Source organism: Primulina huaijiensis, chromosome 18 (assembly GCF_012295235.1).
Source record: "Primulina huaijiensis isolate GDHJ02 chromosome 18, ASM1229523v2, whole genome shotgun sequence".
NCBI lineage: Eukaryota > Viridiplantae > Streptophyta > Magnoliopsida > Lamiales > Gesneriaceae > Primulina > Primulina huaijiensis.
Window position 1 is genome coordinate 18,817,687 of NC_133323.1, and position 18,830 is coordinate 18,836,516.

The 18,830-nt window shown below is 32.3% G+C and overlaps 1 protein-coding gene and 1 long non-coding RNA gene across 2 annotated transcripts in view; both read left to right on the plus strand.

Annotated features, from left to right (window-relative positions):
- The first annotated feature begins 4,049 nt into the window (after positions 1-4,049).
- LOC140964101 (uncharacterized) overlaps positions 4,050-18,830 on the plus strand; it is a 48,228-nt gene continuing 33,447 nt past the window's right edge. Inside the window, exons 1-3 of the long non-coding RNA XR_012172819.1 lie at positions 4,050-4,165; positions 4,686-4,745; positions 5,269-5,535. This is a non-coding gene — a long non-coding RNA (uncharacterized lncRNA). The remainder of the gene's footprint in view (positions 4,166-4,685; positions 4,746-5,268; positions 5,536-18,830) is intronic.
- LOC140963800 (protein SET DOMAIN GROUP 41) lies at positions 6,700-9,738 on the plus strand. Its single transcript, XM_073423205.1, has 4 exons — positions 6,700-7,776; positions 7,921-8,021; positions 8,161-8,259; positions 8,698-9,738. The coding sequence occupies exons 1-4, from the start codon at positions 6,798-6,800 to the stop codon at positions 9,688-9,690; spliced, it is 2,172 nt and encodes a 723-aa protein (XP_073279306.1). The 5' UTR covers positions 6,700-6,797; the 3' UTR covers positions 9,691-9,738.

The following is an 18,830-nucleotide window of genomic DNA, read 5'->3' on the forward strand; positions in this document are numbered from 1 at the left end:
TCAGTTTATAACTAAACCTGTTCATAGAATTTTAAATGAATTACAAGAAAAGATTGATAGAAAAACTTTTCAAATTAATTCTTTAAAAGAAGAAGTTAAAATTCTAACTATAGATGATACATTAAAAAATCCTAAATTACAGGATAAGATTAAATTTATTTATAATAAATTTTCTTTAGAAATATGTAATGATCTTCCAAATGCTTTTTGGAATAGAAAGAAACATATAATCTCTCTTCCATATGAAGAAGATTTTAAGGAAATCAATATTCCTACCAAGGCTAGACCTTGTCAAATGAACTCTGAATATTTAGAGTTATGTAAGAAAGAAATTCATTCTTTATTAGAAAAAGGTTTAATAACACCTTCTCAATCTCCTTGGTCATGTACTGCTTTCTATGTTAATAAACATTCTGAGCAAGAAAGAGGAGTACCTAGATTAGTAATAAACTATAAGCCCTTAAATAAGGTTTTAAAATGGATTAGGCATCCTATTCCTAATAAAAAAGATTTATTAGATAGATTAGTTAATGCAATCATATTTTCAAAATTTGATTTAAAATCAGGATTTTGGCAGATTCAAATACAAGAATCTGATAGATATAAAACTGCTTTTAATGTTCCTATAGGACATTATGAATGGACAGTAATGCCATTTGGACTTAAAAATGCCCCTTCAGAATTTCAACAAATTATGAATGATATTTTTTATCAGTATAGCAATTTTATAATTGTTTATATTGATGACATTTTGGTATTTTCTAATAATATTGAATCTCATTTTAAACATTTAGAAATGTTTAAACATATTGTTATACAAAATGGTCTTGTTATTTCAAAATCTAAAATGATTTTATTTCAAACTAATATTAGATTTTTAGGTCATATGATTGAAAAAGGGAAAATTATTCCTATTCAAAGAAGTATAGAGTTTGGATCAAAATTTCCTGATATTATAACTGATAAAACTCAGTTACAAAGATTTTTAGGAAGTTTAAATTATATTTCTCCTTATATTCAAAATCTTACTAAAGATTCTGCTATCTTATATGATAGACTTAAGAAAAATCCTTTACCCTGGACAGATAAGCATACTAAAGCTGTTCAGATTATAAAAGAAAAGGTTAAAAATCTTCCTTGTCTTATGTTAGCAAATCCCCAATGGGATAAAATTGTTGAAACAGATGCTTCTGATATAGGTTTTGGTGGAATTTTGAAACAAAAAGATCCCCAAACTAAACAGGAATATCTGATTCGTTTTTATTCTGGAAAATGGAATAATGCTCAAAAGAATTATTCTACAGTAGCAAAAGAAATCTTAGCTATTGTTAGATGTATTTTAAAATTTCAAGATGATTTATATAATCAAAAGTTTATTATAAAAACTGATTGCAAATCAGCAAAATTTATGTTTAATAAAGATTTTAAACATGATGTGTCTAAGCAAATGTTTGCAAGATGGCAGGCTCATTTAGCTCCTTTTGATTTTGAAATCATTTATAAAAAAGGTGAAGATAATCATCTACCTGATTTCTTAACTCGTGAATATTTATCTTAATGTCTTTCTTTACAGATATGTATTCTCGAGGAAGAGGAGAGTCCTCTTATAGAGGGCGAGGTGGTAGGGGAAAACCCCCTAATATCATAGTACAGCATGGCAAACAGAGGCTAATAGCCCAGAACTTATCTAGTTCATCAGCCAGTAATACTGAGACAAATATAGAGTTATACAATGAGTTTCAAGAATTCTTGAAACAAAAACAGAAAAGTAATACTGATTCTCAAGCTTCAGCATCATATGCTAAAATCATTACAGATGATGACAATGATTCAGCTCTTTATACAGAGACAAAACATAGAGAATTAATTCTTCTTATAGAAGAAAAAGATACCCAATGGGAAAAAACTCCATGGACTATCATGGAAAGATACTTAACCAATACATCATATGCATATGGTGCTTATAAGCAAAGAGAATTTTATGAAAATCTTCTGTTATCCACAAAAAGTGTTGATATAACTCACTTTTTTCAGTAATACTCAGCAGAAAGGAAGTTATAACTTCTCCAAGTTCATTATCAAAAAGATAATATCCATTGAAGAATGGGGTATATCTCCATTATTTGAAAAAAAAGAGACTCATAAAATAAGTTTTAAATTCAATTTTTGGGATTATATTGAGAGTTTTAATAAAATTATATTCTATGAAAATGAAAAAAGAAAATATACATGGTTTTTGAAAATATGTGAAAATGTTTTCCATTATCCAATTCCTAATTGGTTTTTTATTTGGTTGAAAATATTTGGTCCATCAGCAAAAATTTTGCCTGAGGTTTTTATAAAACCAATGAATACTTGGTTAAATGTTTCTTCAAGAATTAAAAAATCATTTGCTGAGCATTGGATTGACGGAAAGACTTTATGTCTGTTCTTTATGGAATTTGGAATTCCATGGATCTGGAAATCGCAACCAGAATGTGGTTATACTGATGAAGGTATTCCCTGCCTATGGAGAGTCAGCTCTACCAAATTTTGGGACAAATTATTACGTGAAGATCCAGAAACTGGAAAAATCTATGGCCATTATATTCTTATACAAATGGAAGAAAAAATCTCTTCCTATCAGAAAGATCTACTGCATAAACAAGAAAAAGAAAAAGATGCAATGAGTCCATTTAAAATCTTGACTCAAAAATATTCAGAAATTTACTCCAAAGAGAAAATGGTAGAAATCTACATTGAAGAGATGAATAAAGATCCCTACAAGAATATTGGATGTTCAGATTCCAAATCGGATAAATCTATGGCTTCTGAATCAAGTGAAAATCAATTTATTCATCTAATGCAAATGCAGGATGCTCAAGATCCAGAGGATGATATTCCTCAATTTTCGCAGATCAATGATATTTTTGAAAATCTCAAAAATTCATTAAAAAACAATATTAAAGATGATTAGGATATTCATCTTTAATCCTCATGTTGCATTATCAACCAGTGGATGGTGAAATATCACATCAAAGATGGAATCTCAGACGTGCCATGAAATCATGACAAAAGTGGGTGGTCTATCACTTTTACTTTTTGACTTTTGTAACCATGTTACTATTTGCTTTAATAAAGCATTTACTGTTTATATTTTTAGTTGGAATCCGGGGTTTCATGTCCGGCACTTCCATCTATTTATAGGACCATTCTGTGTTCTTAGAAGAACACGGTCGAGTTTGCTCCCCTCTATTCCTCTCTTGTAAACAACCCTTCTTAATAAAAGCTTCCACTTATTCAATCAAGTTTGCTTCTTCTGATTACAATTCTGTAAGTTTACTGTTTTTATTTTCTGTTTTTATTTATTGTTTTTAATATTTATATTTCATATATTAGCCTGAATGACAGGCTAAAACATTTGTGTTAAATCATCCCATTACTAAACCATGATCTTTATTTATTTGTAACTTGGAATTAAATTGAAATGATAAAAGATTTCATTTAAATTTTAGAATTTGATGTAATATAAGGGTTAATGGTTGGACATAAGGTTTAAAGACGAACCAGGAAATAGTAAACACAAGGTTCGAAGTTAATTAAGAGGCATAAATTCATGTTGTAGCCCTTCAGCCTGCTTAGCCGAGAGATGGCGTTTAAGGCGTTCATGGGTGATTTTTTTGAATTTATGTTTCTGAAGTTGTCTTCGGGAAATCCTCTGTTGTTTAATTTCTCTGGTATATCTTTTGTAATCCCTTTTATGTTTTGTAAAATTGTCATAGATGAACCTTATATTCATTCTTATTCTGGAAATTAAATACCTCCTTTTATTAGTTCAGTAATTTGAATATGGTATATAGGCTGGAAACCAATAATCTCCATGTGTGCGAAAGCCACTAAGGAAACATTTGGTAAAACAATGCCATGTATCAGATTCAATTTGTATTCCAAGTCTCAGATGGTATTAATATAATAATATAATATAATATAATATTTAAAAAAAAAGATAAAGTTAAAAACTTACGTGAATTTCAATGAAATTCACAGTAAGTTTCCCAACAGAAAGATGGGAAGAAAAGAGAGAAGGAGATTTTGATTTTCTTTTTGATCGTGCGACTTATCGGTTTATTCAATCGATGAACCGACTTCAGTTCTGGAATCGTTGACACGAGATCTTCGATTTGAGGTATAAATTTTATAGTTTTGGTGATGTTTAAAATTCGTCGATTTCTGGAATAAATCCGATAAATTGTTAGATCATACTGAAATTGAATATTTTTGAATAGTGTATGATCTTAACGAAATAGAGAAGATTATTGTGTTGTTGTTTTGAACTATTCCTAATTTATTATAATTAGGGATTTTTAATTGTTGAATTGAGATTGGAGAGTTGTTTGTCAGTTGTTATTAATTCTAATTATATATTCGAAGTCTACGAAGTATAGGCTACACGTTGATATAAAGTTTTTGTAATTTGACGGATGTTGTAAAATAGCCTATTATATGAAGTTAATTAATTAGGGTGTATTTGATGTTAGTATGATGCAATAAAATACACCGAAATATTAATTGTTGAACGATAAGAATTTATAATCGAGTTGTAGATTTTGTTGAATTAATTGTTGTTGGGCTATTTGCTGTGCTATATTGAGGTTGTTATAATTGTGTTGATACGGTGATCTGATAATTGTTGTTGAATTATTTAGATACATCACAAGCCTCGGGATCAAAGAAATAGCCAGATTATATATATACTCGATTATCAGGTACGTGTTGACGTACGATCATATGTTGTTATTGTTTAGTATTGATGAATACTATTGCGTTGAACGATGATAAATCACTGGTATTGGGTGATTTGATATTATATCTGTTGTTGTTTATTATCGTTGATATTGTTGGCTGTCGTTTGTTGGGAGACGTTACGTTGATGTTGTTCGTTCGACGATATTGTTGTCGCCGGTGTTGGGGGTGCGACGTATCGTCGATGTTATTCGTTCCACGATATTGCTGTCGTCGGAGTAGGGGTGCGACGTATCGTTGATGTTATTCGTTCGACGATATTGCTGTCGCCGGTGTTGGGGTGCGACGTATCGTCGATGTTGTTGTTGCAGTAGTATGGGAGTTATGACGTTGATATCGTTGGTGGTTTGATTGTCCAGAGACAGCAAAGGAAGTATTTCTGTTATCATTCCAATTATATTTTATATTGTTGATAATATAACTGTTATGTATTACGATGATGATTGTTGTGTATGCCCACCCTTTGGGGCTGTTTCTGTTGGACAGGTTACAGGACTATGCTGTGAGACAGGATAGTGGTGAAGGACTAGGTGTGTCTAGTCAAACAGTCCTGTAGTTGATAGTAGATAGAAAAAGTATAATTTATTGTCTTACTTGAGTTGTATGTGTGTATGTATTATACTGTTTCTGCTGCATTGACGTAGATAGTGTGGTGATTGCACTATTTTGTCGTATATGCATTATATTATTACGTCGTTGAAAAGAAAAATTTTTATGCATATGACGTCACATGTTGTATGATTACGTGGCGAGGTTTGGGGCGCCACAGAGTATTTGTGTTAATCACAACTAATTAACAAAAAACGTATTACAGATTAGCACTTAATAATTTAATTCCCTGTATTTCAACTTCAACATGTAAGGTAATATGAAGAGAACAAATGATATACTAATATAATTGAAGGTGCTATTCACTGGTGTACCCAACAACGAAGGATCAAATATGGAATTGAAGGTGGCTAATGCTCTTCAAATTGAAGAAAAAATGCTTGTACTGCTGCTCCCTTTCACTGATTTTAATAGGGCTGAGAAAATAAATTATTTCAGATGAAGCTGAAAGAAAAAATCACATTCACGACAAACATGGTGAGAAGATGAAGTTTGTAACAATTTCTTTAAAATATGAAAATTATTTGTTTAGAACTTAGATTCACGACAATCTAACAATACTTTTGTTTACCAAAATGCATTTCAACAATCACTCACTTTGTAGAATCTGCCATTAAGCCCATCCCAGAAACCCATAGTGGCGGCCTCTGATACAACGACTGAAGAATTATTGTTATTCGCAGCTTATATCTCAATTAGGGCAAATGGCAGTTTTGGAAAAATAAGGCGTTGGCTTGGGCACTGTACAAAATGGGACTCCTAATACCTCGCCGAAAGTGGGATCTATGTCAGGCGTTTTCACAATTGAACAGTGTCCAAATCACGGGAATTAGGTTATCTCTTATGCACTTATCAGCGAGTCAAACAATTGGTTGGGAGTCCTATCCTAGGCTAATCCTATCTACCAAACGTTGCGTCAGACTAATACAATACAATGCAAACCATATTTATAATATAAAACATACTGTATAAGCTTTGTGTGACAAACTTGTCCGAGAAGATATTGACAGAATATTATTCTTTTCTTCTCAAGGATTACATTCTATCATTAAAATAAAATCTATCACAATAGTGCAACAATACCATCAATTAATCAATTACTAACTACTAAATAGTAAATAGAAAGATGATTTATAACTAATCTAACATCATTATCACAAATTTAAGATAAAATCTCTAGAAAAAAACTCAATTATAACATCATTTTCCTCCAACTCAACAAAGAGAAATAAAAAATGTTAGAAGGATAAATAAAAACTTAACATAATTAAATGCTATTTTAAAAAATCGACGAAAATGATTCATAATCATTGCACACTCTTCAGTTGAAAATCAAAAATCATTTTAGAAAATCTCTCTGCATATTTCTTCTTCAGAAAGCTGGTTGCCAAAGATACTGTGAAATCATGGAGATGAGAGCAGTTGAAGACATAGCCATGGGCGAAGACCTCACTCCGCCAATGCCTCCACTGGCTTTCGCCCTCCACGACTCCGCCCTCAATTCCCACTGCTCCGCCTGCTTCTACCCTCTTCCGGCGACCCCATTTCCGCCTCTTCTTGGGGACTTGCCCCGGAAACCTCCCCATGTCCCCAATGAAAGACCCGCAGTCCTCTATTGCTCCTCTCTCTGCTCTTCCCTCGACTCTCCGCTACACTTCTCCTCCGCGGAAGCTCAAGTCCTGTATCTATTCCTTCGTTTACCTTTGGCCGCGTGGAGCGGCTCCTCGGATCTCCGGCTCTCTCTCCGTCTCCTTCACACTTTCCAAAAATTCAATATTTTTCCTCGGAAGGGTGGTTTTTTCCCATGTGATCGTAGAATGGAGATTGGAGGGAAGAAGGACGACCCATTGGAGGAAAACAAGAATTTTGAAGTCCCAGATGAAAATCTTGAGAATCAAGCCGAACAATGTGGAGTTATGGAGATTTCTGGCCACAAAGACGGCGTTTTTGAGAGAATTGCGGGTTTGATGACCAACCGAGAAAGACTGATTTTTAGGGAAGTTAAGAATGACCCGTTTCCAGAAAGTGGAGCAGAATCTATGATGGAGAGGATAAGAGAGGGGACAAAGGCGATTGCAGCAGCAATAATGATGTGCGCAGGTGAGGAAATGTGTGTAAAGAGTCCTCATGAGTATGCTGTGGAGGAAATGGTGCTGTGCTTGGTCCTGACTAATGCTGTGGAGGTGCAGGATAGGAGGGGCAACAGCATTGGGATTGCGGTTTATGGAACTCCATTTTCTTGGATTAATCACAGTTGTTCTCCCAATGCTTTTTACCGGTTTACGGTGACGTCAGAAGAGAAAGATTGCACGTGTTTGAGGATTTCTCCTGCTGCTACCAGTAATGGATGTGGCAATGTAATGGAAGATGGTGTAATATTAGGAGGTGACTTAAGGCTTTTACTTTTATGCGTCATGTAGTATCAATTTGATTAAGAGGTCTGGACTTAGTTTGTGAATCAACTTAATAGTAAAATATTACGGGTCTATGTTGAGTGGAGATGTGAATTTCAGTTTATTTGTAATGTAGGAGGAGTGGGGTATGGACCAAGAGTAATAGTTAGAAGTATAAAGGCTATTGAGAGAGGGGAAGAGGTGACAATTGCATACACGGATCTGTTGCAGCCTAAGGTTATATGCATTTTCGAGTTTCTCTACTCACATGTTTTGGATTTCGATGTTCATAGTGTTTTTGTCGCATTATCTCTGTGATTAAAACATTGATTCTCTAGATTGATTTTCCTTTGCATTGAATTATTGATTTCTGTAGGAGATGAGACAAGAAGACTTATGGCTCAAGTACCTATTCTGGTGCTGCTGTAAGCGCTGCAGTGTGCCACATTCAACTTATGTGGACCGTGCTCTACAAGTAAGTAAAGAAGTGTTTTAGCTCTACACTTCTAAATTGCTTATTAACTAAAAGCATTCTAGGAATTCGTCAATTCTTGCTAATGTGTTATTCGCAATATCTTCAGTGATTAATTGATGGTATTAATATCCATAAAATGGACATAAAAGAATGGTTGGCAGGCATAAGAAAGGAGCTGATCATCATTGAAAATCTTAAAGAATGGCATGTGTGATCAGAATTACTTATTGAAGAAGGCCTGGTTTTTGCATGAATTTTCTGGCATGATGAGCGTGCATGTTTCTTGATTTTCCGAAATTATGTCAAATCCGCGAACAATCTTGAGTCTCTTGAGGTTTTATATCAATAACTTTCCATAATTTCATCGCCCTTGTCAAATGGACGTGCCTGCCATCTAGCTTAGCTGACACTGTTGGCATTGTATTTTTACCTGTGTAGATGGTTTCTGCCACGAATCTTTATAGTACCAACATGATTTCTGATCACGAATTGTACAAAGATGAGGAGATCAAGAAACTGAGGGAAGCTTTTGATGAAGCCATCTTAGACTATTTATCATTTAGCGATCCTAAATTATGTTGTGAGAAGCTTGAAATCTTGCTCATGTATGGCCACATAGAGGAAGAGAATCTAAAACGGAAGGAAGAAAAATTACATCGAAACCCAAAATTGCATCTGTTTCATCATCTTTCAATAAGCGCTTACACCACCCTGGCGTCTGCATATAAAGTCCGTGCAAATGACTTGTTATCTATTGATTCCGATACAAACGAACAAAGATTTCAAGCCTTCGGTATGTTCAAAACTAGTGCTGCATATTCCCTATTACTCACTGGAGTGTCGCATCATCTTTTCATGTTTGAATCTAGTCTCGTGGCATCTGTTGCGAACTTCTGGACCGGGGCTGGAGAATCGTTACTGAGTCTTAGTAGCGTCTCATGGTGGGATTCATCCCTGAAATCCGAACCTGTTAAATTGGACATTCCACCCCCTCTAAGCATGAAGTGCAATGATTGTTCTCTTTCTGGTGTTTTCAAACCGAACTCCAAGAACGGCCAAGACCAGACCATATGGTTTCAGGAAACAAAAATGCTGCTATTGAACTGCATTGCCAACTTAACATCAAGTGTCTGGAGCACGCTTAGTTCCAAAAGTAGTTTCTTGAAATTGATACCAAATCCAATTGAATTTAGTTGGCTCGAATCTGTAGGACAGTTGAAGGTTTCTCATTTCGAATCTCATATTTTCGAGGAACGAGACGACGAGTTTAGGTCATCTCTGATCCTTCTGGCAATCCATTGCTTAAGATATGGAGCACTTTTATCAAGCATTTCCCACGGTTTTGCATCGTCGGATAATATATGTATTATAGAAGAATCTTGGCCTTCTCAGAGAACTCCAGTTAACTGTGAGGTGGTTAAGCTTGTGTGACTGATGTCTTCTCAAGTGGCAATGGTTGAAATCGGAGATTTTCTTTCATATGGAGTATACGTGACTGACGATTTCGATTGAGAAAACTAACAAGTGCACTAGGTCAAGTAATAATATAGTTGGATGAAATATAAGTCGTTCCCACATATAATATTATTGAATTACTATATTATACATTATTTAATTTAATATAGGCTAAATAAAAAAGTGGTTTTTTGTGAGTGATTAGACTAATTAAAATGAAGTAAATTATTCTAAAGCAAATAACACAGTTCAAGTAAATGACGAATTAAGTTTAGGAAAAATTCAAATTCAAATAAAATGATTGTGAAACGCAGAATGATACCAAACATCAATTATTGTCATGTATTGGATTTGATCGAAAGAATTATTCTAAAATCACGATAAAATTATCTATCTTGATTATTAATATGTTTATAGAATTAATAATCTTATTTTTATTCAAGAGTTCAATTATTTCTAATTGAATTTAATTAAATAAAAACGTATTCAACAACGATGGAATTCTAGCTCTTTGCCTAAAATCGAATACCGAAGCCAAATATTGTTTGTAGCCAGGTTAATAATGTGTTGATCAATATTTTTGAAGTTATTTTCAATCTATTTTTCTTCTAGTCAAGATTAAACAACAAACATACAATTAATTAGTCTTATTAAATGCAAAAGATCTATGCAAATATCAACCAATAATATAAAATAAATCAAGACATTAATCAATCCAATATGCAAACAACGATAACAAGTTTGACCTTATCATGGTACCAGTCATAAGACGACTATACCATAAAATCATAATTAGACAAAAATCTAATTTTTGAATTCATGAAAATAAAGAAATAAAAATAAAAAGAAGAAATCTCAGCGATGACGCATTAACCTTGTTTGTCAAGTGTGTCTTTTGCTTGGCTTCAGCCCTGATTGTCGTCTTCAAACACAAATCTAATGCTGCACGTTATTCAGAAAAAATCATCTGCCTACCGCTTGTTCCTCACGTCAAGATCGTGAATTCCCATGAGATTGTAATTTTTCCGTGTAGATAGAAGAGAGGGAAGAGAGAATAAAAAAAATAAATAGCAAAAATAAAACATCCTCCTATTATGATATGATGAAGTCTATCAATAAGGAAGATAGAGTTTTTATGGATATTTATTTTAATAATAAAAGTTTTACTTTCTCCAAAATATCCAATCAATCAAATACCACAATTAAGATTTTTAAAATGCGATATTTTTATCATCAATTTCGAGTTTCTTTACCCAATTACAAAACTGTCGTGAAGCAGTCGCAAGGCGTGACCATGCCTTATTCTAAAAATTCTTTTGTTTTGGTTTTTCTTTCAAAACTTAATATTGACAATTTCAAATGTGATAAAAATCATCTTTATAGTCCAAATTTATTGGAAGACCATAGAACTTACTCGATCTTATCATAAATCTTCTTGGAAGATAAGAAAAACTTTTCATTAATTATTTCTTCATTATCTGGAATCATTCGTCCTTGGCATAAATTTTTTGACCTTATTTCCAAAATTAAATTTTTTCCATCTTTTAGTCACACTTACAAACAATAAAAATGTGATGATTCAAGCGTAAAACTCGGAATAAAAATGTCAGAAAACCCGAATACGATAAAATAAAAACTTTATATGATATGTGCTTATCAAACCCTTGACACTTTGCTTTTTTGTTCGTCCTCGAACGAATCAGAAAAAAAGATGAAAAATATTAATGGTTTACAACACAAAGTGGGACAATCAAAATCTCTCAATCTACCAAATCTCGTCGCACCTGTCAAAAGATCATACTTCGAAAATCAAAAGATTTATTCCCGTTACAATTCAAGACTCACACACTACTCAAAAAATATCAACAAAATGAGACGTGTAGTGTGAAAATTAGAATTCACACTCATCATACGTTTATTAGATTCAAAGAACCCTCATGTTTATTCATCATTTTCCCCGGAAACGTCCTATATTCTCGACTTTTATACCTATCTCTATTAGATGTTGAATGATTATGACTCAGTCAATAAGTCTTTTCAAACTTATAATGTAAGGCAACTGCTCACAACTACAATAAAAGGTATTAAAATAAAAAAGGGAGTAAATAAACAAATATCTCATGTAGTGCACTCACTCAGCTCTAATTCTCCACCAATTATTGAATTTCATCATCTTTAAAAATTTTATTCTCTCATTCCCCAACTTCAACTTTTTTCCTAACACTCTTGAATTTCTTTTAGACATTCTTGACACGACACATTTTTTTTCCTTTCATAAATCCACTTCTTTTCATTCATAAGTAATTCACGAACTCTTTCAAATATTTATTTTCAATACATTGGAGTTTTTTTGAAAATTTTCAAGCGCTCGAAAGATTTATTTCTTTCAAAGTTCGAATAGGAACATAGTGTATAAAATAAAATAGCTAATCGATGCAGTGTTTTAAGAAATTAATAATAAGGTCTACTTGTGGGATAAAAAAAGGTCACACTAAACATAAGAATGATGCATCAGGTAGGCTTAAAATGCTCAAACAGTTTATTTTCGCCTAAATCATCCTTAAGTCACAATCGTTCATATTTTCGTTTCGAAGGCTAATCAGAAAAGTTCTAGGTTATTTCTATTTTTTTCCCCCAATTTTTTCACCTCTCACAAAGTCATAGTCATTTTGTATAAGTATGATCATTGTGCATAGATGATGTATCAAAATATTAGTGCAAGACTAGTTCATGTCTAAATATCTTTTATCACAATTACAACTCGTCTATTTCAATTATAGGCATGAAACAATTTCCCGAGTGATAAAAAATCTAGCAAACTAATCGGTGTATCAAGTAAACACAAGTGTGGTGCCTCAAAAGACTGGTCGCATCCCAATTAAAAGTGCTACTAAGTGTTGTGATATGAAATTCACATCACCACCAACTCTCACACTTTTAAAAATTACATTGTTCTCAGTTCAATGCCAAGAGAAATAAAAATAATAAAAACATGAATATCAAACACTTTCCTGACTATATCGATCATTACGATTCATTTGTCCAACAATGCAAGATCTCTCGAAATAACGTAGATACACTTTAATATTTTCCCTACATGCACAGTAAATCGCCAAAAAATAATCCAAAGATAAAAGAAAATCTAAAATAAAATAAAATTAATAACACAAACTGAAAAAAAAAATAATAATAATAAAGTTGAGTTGCATCCCAACAAGCGTTGAATTTATAGTCTATATCCTGACTGTACCTCTTTTATCATTTGGGATCTTTTAAAATTTTGTAACAGAAGTCTTAATTTGAATATTTTTTGTTATGATTGTATTAATTAAAAATAAAGATGCTGAAATATAATATAAAAATATTAGTTTGTCTAACCCGTTAAACTTTGGCTAAACGGATCATAACGAGAATGAGTTCTTTCAAATTTTGAACATATCGGATCTTGTTACACCCTCCTATATTCTTTTATCTTAACTGAAATTGTATAATTTCGAGAAATTATAATTAGGTTGAACATTGATATACATATTTTTCTTCTCAATATATTTATAATTCTTTTTTTTTTTTAATCTGCATTTAGAGTTTTAACATTTATTTAAGAGGTGATATACCGTACTGTACTGTATCAAAAATTATATATTGTATACCGTACCGAAAATTACGGTATAAGAAAAAATTCATACCGATATCGTACCGAAATTTTCGATATACTATACAATTTCGGTATTCGGTTATTTACCGAAATTTTCAAATTGCATACCGTTACTGTACCGAAAAATTCGATATTGTTACTGTACCGTATCGAAATCTTCGGTATCCCGAAAATTCGGTATTGTTTCGATACGGTAATCTCGATATAACGAAAATTCGGTATTTTTTTCCACCCTAAATCTCGATAACGAAATTTCTTTTAATAATAAATTATGTATAAAAAAAACTTAAAGAGCTTCCCAAAGTTACATTTCATTTCATTTTGGTTCAAGTCGAGGTTAAAAGTTTCGAAGGAGTAAGAAATAGAGGTGCTCATCGTTCGATTCAATTTTCAATTTTTATTTCAGTTTTTCGGTTTTAAAAATATATAATCTGATATCTTAACTATTTTCCTTCGGTTTAGTTTTTTACCAAAACGATTTGGTTAATTCGATCTGTTAATTCGATTTTGGTACGATTATTTAAATTAATAATATAAATATATTGTAAAATATAATATAATATCTTTTTACATTATTTTTTATTAAAAAATTTAAATATAAAGTTAAAATGAATTAAATAAACTACAATCAACTAAAAATTATTCAAAATGATTCTTTTCACTAAATATCATCTCAAAAAATATATAATATAAGTAAAATTCTTAATTTAATTGAATTTCTGTTTTTACAGTCAATTCGATTTTGACATATATAATCCGAAAATGATTCAAATAAACTTCAGCTGTAATATTTATATCTAAATTACAAAATTTAGCTTTCGGTTCAATGTTTAGTTTTTTCGTTTTGATTTTGGTTTTATTCGAAGTTTGAACACCTCTAATAACAATATAACAATGTAGAACGAAATATAACTAGCTGTATTTTTTATAATAATTCATATTTAGAAGGTTAACCCAATGTTTTTATAAACGAACCGATGAAAAATGGTTCAAATGGTGAGGCTATTTATAGAATTTCTTTGGTTATAATCCAAAAAATAAATTACATCATTACCTTCATCATCACACACAAATTTTTAATTTTTACAACTCTTATTTTCAACATTCAAATATTCAACATTCAATACACCTATTTTGAATATTAATTTTCAACACTCCCCCTTGTTATGATGATCATAATGATTGTCTTCATTACATGTTTTTATACTGTCTCGTTAAAAACCTTACTAGGAAAAATCCATTGGGATAAAAACCATAGTAAAGGAAAAAGAGTGCAGTCACGTAAACTCCCTCTCATGTTGACACGAAGAATTCTTCACAAATTTCGTAGATTGCGCATCCCAATATTATATATGTGTTTTCTGAATATTGTCGTAGGAAGTGCCTTTGTGAAGAGATCTGGTGAGTTTTTACTTGATTGAATGTGACGAACATCAATATATTTATTCTTCTCAAGCTCTTTGGTGAATGCGATGAACTTAGAAGGAATATGTTTAGTTCTGTCACTTTTTATGTATCCTTCTTTCATTTGAGCAACACATGCTGCATTATCTTCATATAGTATCACAGGCTTCTCGTCAAATGATAATCCACATGAGATTTGGATATGTTGGGTCATTGATTTTAATCACACACATTCACGGCTTGCTTCATGTAGTACAATAATCTCGGAATAATTTGATAAAGTTGTTATGAGTGTTTGTTTCTTTGAACGCCAAGAAATTGCAGTGCCGCCACGAGTAAATACATATCCAGTTTGAGAACGTGCCTTGTGTGGATCAGATAAGTATCCAGCATCGGCATAACCAATTATACTTGAATTAGCATTTTTTGAATACAAAAGTCCTAAGTCTGTCGTTCCTCGTAGATAACGGAATATATGTTTAATTCTGTTCTAGTGTCTCTTTTGTTGGATATGTGCTAAATCTTGCCAATAAATTTACGTCAGAAGATATATCAGGCTTTGTACAATTTGTAAGATACATAAGGACACCGATAGCACTTAGATATGGTACTTCTGGACCAAGAATATCTTCATCATCTTCACATGAACGGAATTGATCCTTTTTTATGTTTAATGATCTAACAACCATTGGAGTACTTAAAGTATTTGATTTATCTATATTAAAACGTTTAAGGATCTTTTCTGTATAATTTGTCTGGTGGACAAATATTCCACATTCTTTTTGTTCAATTTGTAAATCCAGACAATACTTGGTTTTTCCAAGATCCTTCATTTTAAATTCTTCATTCAAGTATGACACAACTTCTTGAATTTCCTTATTTGTTCCATTGATGTTTAAATCATCAACATATACAGCAATAATTACACATCCGGATGTTGTTTTCTTAATGAAAACACAAGGGCATATTAAATTATTTACATATGTCTTTTTTCATCAAGTGATCACTTAGCCGATTATACCACATTCGGCCGGATTGCTTTAACTCATATAATGATCTTTGTAATTTCACAAAATAACATTCTCTGGGTTTTGAACTTTGTGCTTCAGGCATCTTAAATCCTTCATATATTTTCATATATATATTACTATCAAGTGATCCATATAAGTAAGCTGTAACAACATCCATAAGACGCGTTTCTAAATTTTCAGATACCGCCAAGCCAATCAAATACCGAAACGTAATTGCATCCATCACGGGAGAATACGTTTCTTCATAATCAATTTCAGACTTTTGAGAAAAACTTTTTGCAACAAGTCGAGCTTTTATGTCTTACTATTTCATTTTTCTCATTTCGCTTTCGAATAAAAACCCATTTGTATCCAACAGGTTTTACACCTTCAGGTGTAATGACTATAGGTCCAAAAACATTACGTTTATTTAGTGAATCCAATTAAACCTGGATGGCATCTTTCCACTTTATCCAATCCTGCCGATTTTTACATTCACCAAAAGATTTTGGTTCATGATCTTCATTATCATTTATGACGTCGATTGCCACATTATAAGAAAAAATATCATCAATTTCTTTATATCTTTTCGGTTCCATATTTTTCCAGTATTAATATAATTGATAGAGATTTCACGATTCTCGTCAGTTTGTGGTTCTGACAGAACATTTTCATCATCATGTGTTTCTTCAGGAACGTTATTCTCTATTTTGTGATCATCATGTGTTTCTTCAGGAACATCATTATCTATTTTGTGATCACCGTGTTTCTCTATGAATTTTTTTTTTTGAGGATTTTTATCCTTGGAACCGACTGGCCTTCCACGCTTCAGGCATTTTACGACATCGTGAGTTTTTTCAATTTGTTTCTTTGGAATTTCAATTCGAGCAGGAGCATTTAGAGCATGTATATATGATTTAGTTACCCCTTTTGCATCTGTAAATGCATCTGGTATTTGATTTGATATTCTTTGCAAGTGCACAATTTGCTGTACATCTTTTTCACATTGTTTTGTTCTTGGATCCAGATGTAACAATGATGATACATACCATGTAATTTCTTTTTCGGTATGTTTATTTTCTCTCCCTAATATTGAGAAGATTTCCTCATTAAAATGATAATCAGCAAAACGTGATGTGAACACGTCGCTTGTCTGAGGTTCAAGATATCGAATGATTGATGGACTATCATAACCGATATAAATTCCAATCTTTCTTTGATGTCTCATTTTCTTTCGTTGAGGTGCTGCAATAGGCACATACACTATACATCCAAAAATTCTCAGATGAGAAATGTCTGGTTCTTTACCAAATGCAAGCTTCAATAGGGAGTATTTATTATATGCACTTGGTCTGATGCGAATTAATACAGCAGCATGTAAAATTGCATGTCTCCATATAGAAATAGGTAGCTTTGTTTTTATAATCATTGGTCTAGCAATCAGTTGCAGACGTTTAATCAATGATTCAGCCAATCCATTCTGTGTATGCACATGAGCAACAGAATGCTCAACAGTGATTCTCATAGACATACAATAATCATTGAAAGTCTAGGAAATGAATTCATCAGCATTATCAAGTCTAATTTTTTTGATTGTATAATCGGAAAATTGATTCCTCGATTTTATTATTTAAGCAAGTAATCTTGCAAATACAACATTTTGAGTTGACAATAAACATACATGTGACCATCTGCCAGAGGCATCAATCAATACTATAAAGTATCTAAATGGTCCACATGGTGGATGAATTGGTCCACAAATATCACTCTGAATATGTTTAAGAAACATTGGTGATTCAGTTTGGATTTTGGCTGTGATGGTCTTATAATAAGTTTTCCAAGAGAACATGCTTTACATTGAAACTTATTATTCTGAAAGATCTTCTGGTCTTTCAGCGGATGACCATGTGTATTTTCTATAATTCTTCGCATCATTGTTGAACCAAGATGTCCTAATCGATCAAGTCAATTGGTTAATATTGAAGAATTATCAACCACCATGTTTGATTTAATGGGACTTATATGTGTATAATGCAATCCAGTAGGGAGCATTGCTAGTTTTTCAATCACATATTTCTTTCCTGATTTATATGTGGTAAGACACATATGTTTCTCATTCCCTTCATTCATTGTTTGAGTATCATACCCATGAGAATATATATCATTAAAACTCAACAAATTTCTTTTCGATTGTGGTGGATACAAAGCATCATTGATCAAAAATTTTGTACCATTAGGTAACAAAAATTGTGCTTTACCACAACCTTTAATCAAGTCTACAGGACCTGACATTGTATTTACCATTATTTTTGTTGATTTTAGTTCTAAGAAATATCTTTTACCTCGGAGGATAGTGTGCGTTGTACCACTATCAGGTATGCAAACTTCAGCTTTGTTCATAGCATTTTCTATATTTGAACTACAAAAAAAATTATGCAATGAAATAAAATTACTGACAATACATTTATAAAAATAAAATACAATACAATACACACGATAAAATATTATCATACAAGTACATGAAAAAAATAAAATATTTTACATATCTATTCCACCAGCAAATTGATCATTGTCCGAGAAATCAATCACAAAATCTCCAACATCAAAATGAGTTGAATCACTCAAAGGTTCACTGTGTTCAGTGAAGTTGGTCTCATTTTCTTTCTCCTTTATTGATTCTTTATAAAGTTTACAAAGGTGCTCATGGACTCGACAAATACGGAACCAATGTCCTGGAGTACCACATCTAAAACATGAACTTTCAAATCTTTTTGAGTGATTCTCATTAACACTCATATTCTCATGATGTTTTTCCAGTGGATGGTTTGGGACGCTCTTTTGAGATGAGGTATAGAAGTAACTATCTTGATTATTTTCAAAACCACGACCGCTTCCACGACTACGACCACTTCCACTTCCACGTCGACGTAACTATCTTGATTATTTTCAAAACCACGACCGCGTCCACGACTACGACCACTTCCACTTCCACGTCCACGTCCACGTCCACATCTACGACCTCGATTTCATTCTCGACTAAAATCTTG